At 55.7% G+C, this 12,500-nt stretch overlaps 1 protein-coding gene across 1 annotated transcript in view; it reads right to left on the bottom strand.

Annotated features, from left to right (window-relative positions):
* The window catches only part of LOC133114702 (trinucleotide repeat-containing gene 6C protein-like), a 42,199-nt gene that overhangs the window by 13,186 nt on the left and 16,513 nt on the right, over window positions 1-12,500 (bottom strand). The window contains 4 exon segments of the mRNA XM_061224281.1: window positions 208-411; window positions 1,159-1,887; window positions 1,942-3,723; window positions 9,452-9,724. Coding sequence (XP_061080265.1) covers window positions 208-411; window positions 1,159-1,887; window positions 1,942-3,723; window positions 9,452-9,724 — 2,988 coding nt within the window.

Raw genomic sequence — 12,500 nt, 5'->3', positions numbered from 1 at the left:
CTGATGTAATAAATCACTGCTGGCACCTGAAAGCAGTGGAGTTCTAGAACACGGACTTTGGGGAAAAAAAAAAAAAATCCAAAACAACTGTTCTTCAGAGGGTTAAATCAGTCAAAGGGTTTAATCTTATTCACAGTCTGTTCTGCATTCCCCCCGATGGGGTTTCAAAGGAAAGCGGGCCTCAGGTGAGGGGGGTAGGGGGGTTACCTGGCTTGCAGGGGGCCGGCCCTGGAGGTGCGCTGCCCCTGCCGTACGGCCCCGCAGGCTCAGGGCTGCCGTTGCCCCAGCCCCCGTGGCTGCCCTGGGGCTTGCCCCAGGCCGAGGTCCCGTTGTCCACAGGCGGGGCGGGGGAGGCCGGTTCGCCCCACGCGGGTTCAGGCTTGGAGTGGATGCTGGGGAGATCGCCCCACCCTGGGAGGAAGAGAGCGAGGGCTCGGGGTCAGCCTGAGCCCCCGAAACGAAGCAGCGGAAGGCCCGTTTCCATAGCAACAACCGAAAACACCCCGCTGGACTCCCCCGCTAGATACCACAGCTGCTATCTAACCCTCAAAAGGCAGGGGTCCCCAACCCTACCATTGGGTACCCAACTCTCCATTTGGGTCATCAGCCCTGCCTTTGGTGGTCACCCCCAACCCTGCCTTAGGGTCCCCTACCCTGCCTTTGGGTCCCCAACCCTGTCTCCAATCTTGCCTCTTTGTACTCAACCCTACCTTTGGGTCATCAACCCTCCCCTTTGACCCTGCCTCAGAAAAATGCTAACCTTTGCACTTTGCTGGATAATAAGTCTTCCATTGTTTGTTTTTTAAGCCCCTAGAGCACACTGAAATGTAAACAAATCACAAGCCCCACAGCGTTTCTAACGGAGTATCGGTGCTTGGAACTGAAGACCGCGGAGGTGAGGACCTAGCCAAGGAGACGACCACGTTGCCCAAATAGGTTGAAGGAGCCTGGGCTGTGGTTCACTGAGGCGGACTGTGCCCATATGCACCCAGCAGGGGGCGCCAGACCACACGGAACATGGTAGCATCCTACCTGCCTCCAAGAACGCTTATTGTAAAATGGCATTTTTAATATAGGTCTGCAAACGGCATTCCTTGACTCTAGGTTACCCCCCCCCACACACACACACACAGTAGACAGCAGTATGGACTAACTTACCTGGATTGGCCAGGGGCGGTCTGTTCTGTGGGGCCCCAGGCTGGTGTGGGTGTGCGGGGGGCATGTTGGCAGAGCCTCCACTGTTGGCGTTGTTGCTGTTGGCAGGGGCCGCGTGCCCGTGAGCCTGCACTGGGGGCGGATTGTGGTGTGGGTGGGGGTGTTGCTGGGGGGGGTGGGGCTGGGGGGGGTGGTGGTGGTGGTGGAGGTGCGGGTGATTATTATTGTTGTTGCCACCACCGCCGCTGTTGCTAGGCGCTGGGGGGTTGCTGCTGCCACCACCGCCGTTTTTGTTGCCGGGCGCCGGGCTGCCCTGGGTCACAGGGTTGTTGCGGTCCCACAGGTTGACGGTCTTGGTGCAGGTATTGGGGTCCCCCCACGCCGAGGTACCATCGTCGATCTCCATCTTTCGGCGGATGGAGGGCGGGGAAGGCTCCTCCCATCCAGTGGGCTCTCCTCCGGGAGGGTCGCGCTTTGCTCCACCACCTCCTCCTCCACTACTTCCTCCTCCTCCTCCTCCCCCTCCTCCACCACCACCACCACCACCACCTTCTCCACCCCCTCCACCCCCTCCACCCCCTCCCCAGCCTGACCCGCACTGCTTCCCCACGTTGGCACTGCCCCATGACCCCACGTTTCCATTGCCACCGTTGACACCTTCCTGGGGCTTGCTGGCCCATCCCTGGACTGGAGGACCTGGTCTCTGGGTGTCACCCCAACCTCCTCCCCCTCCTCCACCTTCACCGCCACCTCTACCTCCTCCTCCTCCTCCTCCTCCTCCTGTACCAGGGCCCTGCTTGCTCCAGCTACGAGGGTTCTCCTTCCAGCCACCTTCTTCCCCCTTCCAGGGGGGAGGCCCGTTCTTCTTCCCTTCCCCAGGGTCACCCCAGTCTCCTCCTGTGGGGTTCCCTCCTCTTCCTCCTCCCCCGTTCGCCCAGCCGTCGGGGGGCTTGGGCCCTTCCCCCCAGCCCTGCATTTTGGGCTTGGCTTGGGTGCCATCCCAGCCGGGCGACTTCTCTTCAGCAGCCCAGGACTGGCTGCCCCTGGGGCCGCCTGCATGTTGTGGCCCAGCATTCTGGGGGCCACCCCAGCCTCCATTAGGGGCCTTCTTGCCTGGGGCAGGTTCCCCCCACCCAGAGCTGGGCTGGCCGGGGGTCGGGGCCACCCCTCCCCAGCCGGGCGAGGCACCGGACCCGCCCCCACCCCCTTCACCTTTTCCTCCCGAGTCCGGCCGCGGGGTGGTCCCGGGGGGTGGGCTGCACCCTCTGGGGGTAGCCATGGGAGCGGTGGACGAGGACGAGGAGGAAGACGAAGAGGAGGAGGAAGAGGACGGGCCCCAGGCAGCGGTGCCGTTGTCCTTCTTGCGTGCGGAGCGCGCCGCCTCCTCGGTCTCCCAGGTGGTGTGCTGGTGGACGGGGGTCTGACCCCAGCCGGTGTTGCACAGCACGCGGGGGTCCAGGTCCTGGGCCGGAACGGGCGGGGCCTCCTCTGGTGAAAGCTCCCTCCTCCCGCCGCGGCCCTCCACGCTGTCGCTGCTGCCCTCGCTGGGCGGGGCGTCGCCGATGACTTCCCCGGCGCGGGTCCAGGAGTTCGGCTGCTCCCGAGGGGGGCTGCTGGCCCCCTCCCAGCCCTTGGCCTCACCCGAATGCTTGCCCCACTCCTCCCCGTGGGGCTGACCCCAGCCGCCACCGTTGTCCCAGGAGGGCGCGAGCCCGGGGCCGGGGCCGGGGCCGGAGCCCCAGCCCGAATCCTTGGGGCCGGAGGACTTGGCGTCCCCCTCGGCCCAAACCGAGGCCCCCTCTCCGTTCACCTGCGAAGTCCCGGGCGGGGCCCCCCAGCCTCCGGGTAGAGCACGGGCGGGGCTAGAGGGCTCCAGCTTAGCGTGGTTTGGTCCGTCAGTGTTAAGGTTCTGAGGTTCGGCGCTGAAAGACACATTCGTGGACGGGGACGGGCCGTCGGGGGGGGACGCGGCCCCCCAGGCGCCGGTCCCCGTGAGGTTTCCGTTGGCGCTGTCGCCGCCCCCCGGCGGCGGGACGCACAGGCCGGAGGGGGGCGGGTTGCTGTCCCCCGAGCCGCCCGACCCCGGCCCCTCGTGCCCCAGCACGGGCCAGGCCGAGGGGTTGGCGTTGGGGTTCAGGTTCAAGTTAAAGTTGGGGGAGCCCCAGCACGGTTGGCCCCTCCCTCCGGGAGGCAGGGGGTCCCCCTTCCCCTCCGGCCCGGCCGAGGGAGGGCAGTGGGCGGGGCCGGAGCTCCAGCCCCGGGCGGCCCCGCCCTGGCCGGTCACCATGGCGCCGGGCTTGTGGTGGGGGGGGAAGTGGCCTTGCTGGCCGGCTCCGGTGGCCATGCCGCTGCTGCTGCTGCTGCTGCTGCCGGTCTCCGTGACGACCTCAGTGTCCGCGCTCTTGCATTCCGCGGCCGGGCGGCCGTCGCCGCGGGAAACGGAAGGCCAGGCCTCGGGGTCGCTCTCCTCGACGATCACTTGATCCCAGCCGGTCCGATTGGTGGGTGGCGGGGGTCCCCAGGGGGGGTTCTCATACTGCGCTCCCAGGACACTCGGGTGGGGGGGCTCTGTGGCACAAGGGGGAGAGAGAGCAGTGCGGTCAGACACGCACTGCACGGCACTCTGGGTAAGCGCGGCTACAAACATGCCTAAACCCAGTCAGGGGCGAGGTCACAAATACAGGGACACGACAAAGTCCCCCGTGCTGAACGCCTCGATTATTCAGCACATTGAATGAATTCAGATCATTAGAGAAATACACATTTTTAAAACTATTATTTAACTTATTCATTATGGGTAGAGTTACCATGTTCTGTCAATCACTCTTGTCAAAAGTCTTGCCTCAAACCAATCAAAAAAGTAAATCAAAAGTAGTCTAATGTACAGCAAAACTCGCACATACCCTGCTACTGATTTCACTGATTTTATTAAAATTACATTACATTATTGGCATTTGGCAGATGCTCTTATCCAGAGTGACGTACAGTTCATTAGACTAAGCAGGAGACAAACCTCCCCTGGAGCAAGGCAGAGTTAAGGGCCTTGCTCAAGGGCCCAACGGCTGTGCAGATCTTATTATGGCTACACCGGGATTAGAACCACCGACCTTGCGGGTCCCAGCCATTTATCTTAACCACTACGCTACAGGCCGCCTTATGAGTAACCAGTTCAGACTAAATAAACCTGGTGAGTTAGTTTATTGATTACAGATGCAAAAGGGAAAGACATTTTTTTAGTGAAGTTATTGTTCAGAGACAGGGTTTCCTGGGTTTGAGGTGGTGTTGGGGAGGGGGCGTGTTTCTGGGCTCATCAGCCTCCATCTTTCTTTCTCAGGCCAGCACGGGGGGGGGGGGGCACTGGGGTGGGACTGAGCTCATTTGGGGAGAATGAGATGGGGAGGTGAGCTCATCCATCACCCCCCCACCACACTGGGGCTCCACGGACTCTTGGGGAGGGGGACCGGGCAGGCCTGGGAGGGGGTGTAGATCCAATCCCCTCTGCCCAACATTCAGCCAATCTCACCAATGCCGCACAACACACCCATCACCAAAATGAACAGGTGTTTTGGTCTAGCTCAAACTGAATACCCGAATGATGGAGATGGAGATGGAGATGGAGATGGAGATGGAGATGGAGATGGAGATGGAGATGGAGATGGAGATGGAGATGGAGATGGAGATGGAGATGGAGATGGAGATGGAGATGGAGGTGGAGGTGGAGGTGGAGGTGGAGGTGGAGGTGGAGGTGGAGGTGGAGGTGGAGGTGGAGGTGGACAATATCAGCCTGCGCAGAACGTGAGGAGCCCAAACTCTGAGAATTCAACCTCAGAGACGCACAGCAAACAGGGCCAGTCCCCCTCATCTATACACTACCCACAGGGATCCAACAACAGGGCCACATGCCCATTCCATATGGACTATTCATCTTGCCTGATGCAACTGTGCCTGTCAAGAGGACCAGAAATTTGGAATCTACATTTCAGTGAGACTATTTCATTGGTTCCAACACACCAGACAAACTCAGTAAAATCACTTGAATCTTGAATAAAAATTTTTTTAAAAACCTAGGTAAAATAAAATGCTAAATGAACTAGGAAATGGTTAACTAACCACAAATTTGCTGCTTTGTAATAGCAAACTCTACTTTTGATAATTTGTGGTTTGAATAACAACAAGCAGCCTTGTGCATCTTTACAACAAGCAGCCTTGTGCATCTTTACAACAAGCAGCCTTGTGCATCTTTACAACAAGCAGCCTTGTGCATCTTTACAACAAGCAGCCTGGTGCATCTTTACAAGCAGCCTTGTGCATCTTTACAACAAGCAGCCTTGTACATCTTTACAACAAGCAGCCTTGTGCATCTTTACAACAAGCAGCCTTGTGCATCTTTACAACAAGCAGCCTGGTGCATCTTTACAAGCAGCCTTGTACATCTTTACAACAAGCAGCCATGTGCATCTTTACAACAAGCAGCCATGTGCATCTTTACAACAAGCAGCCTTGTGCGTCTTTACAACAAGCAGCCTTGTGCATCTTTACAAGCAGCCTTGTACATCTTTACAACAAGCAGCCATGTGCATCTTTACAACAAGCAGCCATGTGCATCTTTACAACAAGCAGCCTTGTACATCTTTACAACAAGCAGCCTTGTGCATCTTTACAACAAGCAGCCTTGTGCATCTTTACAACAAGCAGCCTTGTGCATCTTTACAAGCAGCCTTGTACATCTTTACAACAAGCAGCCATGTGCATCTTTACAACAAGCAGCCATGTGCATCTTTACAACAAGCAGCCTTGTACATCTTTACAACAAGCAGCCTTGTGCATCTTTACAACAAGCAGCCTTGTGCATCTTTACAACAAGCAGCCTTGTGCATCTTTACAACAAGCAGCCTTGTGCATCTTTACAACAAGCAGCCTTGTGCATCTTTACAACAAGCAGCCTTGTGCATCTTTACAACAAGCAGCCTTGTGCATCTTTACAACAAGCAGCCTTGTGCATCTTTACAACAAGCAGCCTTGTGCATCTTTACAACAAGCAGCCTTGTGCATCTTTACAACAAGCAGCCTGGTGCATCTTTACAAGCAGCCTTGTACATCTTTACAACAAGCAGCCATGTGCATCTTTACAACAAGCAGCCATGTGCATCTTTACAACAAGCAGCCTTGTGCATCTTTACAACAAGCAGCCTTGTGCATCTTTACAAGCAGCCTTGTGCATCTTTACAACAAGCAGCCTTGTGCATCTTTACAAGCAGCCTTGTGCATCTTTACAAGCAGCCTTGTGCATCTTTACAACAAGCAGCCTTGTGCATCTTTACAAGCAGCCTTGTGCATCTTTACAAGCAGCCTTGTGCGTCGTCACTAAATCCAGTCTGATGTCTGACACAAATCGTTCAGAACCCGAAAAGCGTCTCCCGGACGGCCGTGGCTGAACACGCAGGCGAATCTGACACAGTCCTCACAGGACCCATAATCCTCCCCTTCTGCCAGAGGACAGCCAACCAGAGATGTTCTACAGCCCGAACCCTCCCGCCAGGCTTTCCACAGCGCACGCGAGTGAGAAACCTTCCGAGAGGTGCGAGCGAGAGTGATTTCCGACGCGGCACAGTGCGGAGCTGGAGCGGGGGAGACGCGGAGGAGGGTTTCTGCACCTCCCACCGCGGGGATCGCAGCTCTGGGGGGCTCCCTGGCACAGTGCCAGGGCCGCCGTTGCTGTTGTTGTTGTTGTTGTTTTTCGGGAGGCCCTCGGGACAAAAGGGAGGAATCCTCCGGCCCTCAGCGATCGGAGGGGGACACAGACTGCTTCCGGCTCACAGCGGCAAGACGAAGGACGCCATTTTAACAGCCCTGAACTGCAGCCAAGAGCCCAGAGTCGCCATCTACGTCTCGCTCTCGCTCCCTCCCTCCCTCCCTACGCCCCCTCTCCCTCTCTCCCTCCCTCCTTCCATCGCTCCCACTCTCACTCTGCTGCTCACGCAGTCCTTAAAGAGCTGGAGAGAGCAAGGCAGCGCGAGCAGATCTTCCTCTAAAAATATCACAATCAGAAATATAAATAAATGAACGTACGTTTAGAAATAACATCTAAAGAGTGAGAGGGAGGGGTAGCAGAGTGAGTGAGAGAGGGGGAGAGGGAGAGAGAGGGAGAAAGGGAGAGAGGGGAGAGGGAGAGAGAGGGAGAAAGGGAGAAAGGGGAGAGGGAGAGAGAGGGAGAAAGGAGAGAGGGAGAGAGAAAGGAGAGAGGGAGAAAGGGAGAGAGGGGGAGAGGGAGAGGGAGAAAGAGAGAGAGAGAGGGAGAAAGGAGAGAGGGAGAGAGGGAGGGAGAGAGTGGGAGAGTGAGAGGGAGTGAGAGAGCGAGAGAGTGAGGGAGAGGTGAGGGGAGCCGGGGGTCCTGGTGCAGGACCTGTGGACAGGGTGCTGCCCAGCCCTCCAGAATGTCGGTTTATGTGCGGACTCCTCGATTCAAGATGGCCGCCGCCAAGCACGCGAGACGCATTCCAAACGGCTGCCAAGAATCTGCACGGCTGGAGGCTCTGTTCTACATGAGCCCCGAAAAACCCCCGTCCCGGCACCCTGTACCGACGGGCAGCTCGATTCGGGGTGTTTATTGGCCCGAACCTGTGACAAACTCGGCCGTGTTATCGAAACACGGAGGTACGCAAACGTAAACGTCGCTTTTTGTTACAAGCTTTTTTGTACTCGCAAAACATGAAGCACGCGTTTGTGAAGCGTCTGGGATAACGGTTCTGTACTTTGATAAACACGGTTTTTTTTCCATTTTCTAAACGCATGTTTGACGACCGTGTTTTGTATTTGCAAAAACACGCGCTTGCGAATCCTGACATTTGTAAAACGCATTGTGCTTTGTTTGCTAGGTTTTGGCATTAATTGAGGTTTCCAAAGAGTAAATCCCCCCCCCCCCCCCTTACGACTACTTTCTTTGAAACTGTGACACAGTATTTCACCGAAGCTGTTCTGGCTGCAATTAGCAGCGTGGCTCGTAAGCCTGCATGCAAATCTGAGCAGCAGGACGCAAAACAGAGACGGGCCACAGCCCCCCCCCCCCCCGGCGTGGATCAAGGGAGAGAGTCTCCCTACACACCGCCCCTCCGCCAAACAACCCATCTCCCCCTCCCCTCCCTCTGCCTACCCGCCCCCCCTCCTCCTCTAACCCCCCCTCCTCAAAGAACAGCTTTCAGTGTTAGTACCAAAACAGGAAATCCGCAGCAGAGGCGGCTTAGTGCCAACAACAACAACAACAAGCGATGAAGCGTGTTGAGGATGGAGCTGGTGGACCAGCTACCAGCTGTTTCAAAACGGTTTTTTTTACCCCAGTAGGAAAAGGTTTCTCTACAGCACTTCTGACCGTTAATGACAGAGAGAGGTAGAGAGGGAGGATGGGGGGGGGGGGGGGGGGGGTAGGAGAGGGAGGAGAGGGAGAGATGGAGCGAGAGAAAGAAAGAGAGCAGGCAAAAGAGCAGCAGTGTTGCTCCGCCATGAAGGATGGCATTGTTTACAAACGACCCGAACGCCTTCAGAACGCACAATACGTCAAAGTCTGCCGCGGACAGGGCCCGCATTATTCTCCCGTCCGACGGCGGGTTTCTCTCCGCGGGCAGAAAGCGCCGGGTGATGTCATGAAAGCTTTCATTAGTCCCCTTTGTCTCCCAGTAACCCCTTTATGCAAACTCCCGCTCTGCCAATCAGAAGGCTAGCTTTCGTTTCGTCCCCCCCCATCCCAACCCCCGGAACTGAAACGACAAAGCAGTGCAGAACACAAACTCATCACTCCCTTTTCGCTCTCCTCTTCTTCCTCCTGTTTTTATTTATCCCCCTTTCCGCGCCTGGGGAAAAGGGGGCCACGTGCTCTTCCATGCCGTGGAGGAGGCGTAGAAGCAGAGGAACGACTTCACATTCACAGAAGCATATTTGGCCTCGCTTTCCACCGAGCGGGTCTTCCCTGTTCCAGCCTAAGGTCGCGCCCCCCCCCCCCCAATGTTCTCACAACGTTACCCGAATGTTGGTGCCACATTGCAGCAAGACTGCAAGAACGTTTTCTGTTGGCTGGGTGCACGGCTGCACACATGGACACAGATACACACCACGCACGCACACACCTGTGCCCGTGTGGGGGGCGTGGCCTGTGACCGTAACGGGGGTGTGGCCTGTGACCGTAACGGGGGTGGGGCCTATAGCCATGTTGGGGGCGTGGCCTGCGACTGTAACAGGGGCGGGGCCTGTAGCCGTGTCTGGGCGGGGCCTGTGACCGAGTCGGGGGCGGGTCTGCAGGGCTGACCTGTGTGTGCGGTCCCAGGGAAGCTGAGGGAGGCGGGGGCGCTGGCGTTGGGGGTCCCGCTCCCCGGGAGAGGCTGGCCCCTCTTCAGCAGCTGCTTGTGCTCCTGCTGCCGGAAGCGCGGGGGCACCTCGCGGGGCGGGTATCGCTGGGCCTGCTGCTGCTGGGTGCTGCCCGGGGCACGCTTGCCATTGCCACTGCTGCAGACAGGGGGCGCTGCCGCGGTCACGCTGGGGTTAGGAGGGGGCAGAGAGCCGGGCCGGGCACAGTCTGGCACTGAGGAGACAGAGAGAGAGAGCCGTGAACACACACCACACACACACCACACACACACACCACACACACCACACACACACACCACACACCACACACACACTACACACACACTACACACACACTACACACACACTACACACACACTACACACACACTACACACACACCACACACACACCAATAAAAACACACAAATATCAGAATATGTACATTAATTGGCAATACAACATGACCAGCACAGCCCCTGAACCACCAACACAACATGATCAGCACAGCCCTGAACTACCAACATACTAATCAGCACAGCCCCTGAACTGCCAGCATAACAACCAGCACAGCCCTGAATGGCTAGCACAACACGGGCAGCACAGCTCTGAACTACCAACGTAACAGTCAGTACAGCCCTGAACCGCCAACATAACACTCAGCCCAGCCCCTGAACTGCCAGCATACCAATCAGCACAGCCCTCACCTGCCATCATGCCAATTAGCACAGCCCTGGAAGGCCAGCACAAGACAATCAGCACAGCCCTGAACCAGAAACGTGCGTCAATCAGCACAGCCCCTGAAGCGTCACCACGCCGTGATCAGCACAGCCCTGCACAGCCAACATAACAATCAGCACAGCCCCTGAACCAAAAGCCAAGATCCAACATGACCAACTGTCCCTCCTCCGGTCAGAACTGTGGGGTAGGTTGTTACACCGTATAAATCCCTGATGCGTCGAAGCCCACACAAACGGCAACACCACGTGTGGGAACAATGCACCAGTCCTGACCAGCAGCCTGCCAAGGCCAGACTACACATCACCGTATCAAAACAACATTATTCACACACACACACACACACACACACACAGACACACACACACATCACTGTATCAAAACAACATTATTCACACACACACACACACACACACACACACACACACATCACTGTATCAAAACAACATTATTCAAACACACACACACACACACACACACACATCACTGTATCAAAACAACATTATTCAAACACACACACACACAACACCACACATCACTGTATCAAAACAACATTATTCAAACACATACACACACACACACAACACCACACATCACTGTATCAAAACAACATTATTCAAACACACACACACACACAACACCACACACACACACCAACCACACACACACCACACACACACCACACACACACACCACACACACACACACCACACACACACACACACCACACACACACACCACACATCACTGTATCAAAACATTATTCAACATTATACATCACCGTATGAAAACAACATTATTCAAACACACAACACTCATTTACCGAGGCACTATTATTATGGGGACTGTGCATTTAAGACTACCTCTCAGAGGACTGCAATGCTTCGCTAGAGCAGCAATTAAGAGTGCATTCAGCTGAAAGGGGATCTGTATGCAGCACATGTCCGACTCCCACAATAGAGCAGAAACGTGGATCTAAACAGAGCAGAGAGAGAGCAGAGGAGGGCCACAGAGGCCCAGTCACCCTCCCCGGGGGAGGGGCGCGTGTGACAGACTACCTTGGGGTTCACAGGCTCCAAGATGTGGGGTGTAATAAAACCCCAGGATAAGACCTAAAACAAGCGCACACCATGGCAAGGCGCTGGGTCACAGGAACATCTGAAAGACCTGCACGCTCACCGGACGCTCCAAAAGCCAAGAAGGTCATGGATTCATCGAGCCAAAACGGTGAAACGCGTCGACCTCAGCGGCCTTTCCTCAGAACCGTCTCGCTTTTTCGCAGTCGAGGGAATCCAGCGTTAATCGCCGCATCCATACGTTCCATCACAGGGCACTCACGCAAATTTAAATCTGCCCCTGATCAGAGCCAATCCGACGCAGACCGTCGAGGGTTGAAACGTTTAAAACATTTTCACGGCTCGATAAATTACCGTCCTTGTTTCTGGAGCGTGGAGCGAGCGTCCGAGGCTTTTCTTTTCAGATTTTAATAAGTGTAATAGTCGCAGTCGGAACCCTGGGGGGGGGGGGGGGGGTTTCCGGCCTGGTACGACCTCTCTCACGTGCCGACGCCAACGGCCGAGCGAGACGGAGGAATCCGGAGAAACAAAATGGCCGCCAGGCATCTGGGCCGCGGAGGCTATAAATACCAGCCCTGTCAGCAGGCTTCACCGCCCGCCCGCCCGCCCAACAAAACCCCTGACCCCCCACTCCCCCGCCCAACACATCCCCCACATGCTGTCAAGCTTTCATCGCTTGCTGTGGGAGCCATGGTCTGCCAGTGCAACACGCATACACACCTGCACGTACGCACGCACGCACTATGGGCAGACTGGAGACAGAATACACACATCACACACACAGTATTATTCAAGTCTGCATTGCATGGAACAAGAAATAAAGTAAAATTATGATGATTATCCTGACAAAGACTACTACAGGTGATGACCCAAACAAGAACAAAGCAAAATAATTACTCCCGTTTCTCTGAGTCAATTGTCTTCCGGTGTCTGACATTGGCATTATTTATAGATCATAATATTTACACAGCCATTGATATTATCGTGAGAAAGAGGAAGCACTTCATTTGAATTTGGACTATCAGCAAAAAACCAGAAACGCATTTTTAGCTTCTTCTTTTTTAACAAACAGTTAAAAATAGTTTTTTAACAAACCTCAAAGAGGGTGACAAAATGCAGTGCATATGGCATTGCACCTCCAAATTATCTTCACACTTCAGGGAGGGGTGAAATTTTTACAGACGTCTAAAATCTCACA

This window comes from Conger conger, chromosome 16, assembly GCF_963514075.1.
Source record: "Conger conger chromosome 16, fConCon1.1, whole genome shotgun sequence".
Classification (NCBI taxonomy): domain Eukaryota; kingdom Metazoa; phylum Chordata; class Actinopteri; order Anguilliformes; family Congridae; genus Conger; species Conger conger.
Note: the sequence above shows the minus strand (reverse complement) of the source record. Positions and strands in the feature narration are given on the sequence as shown.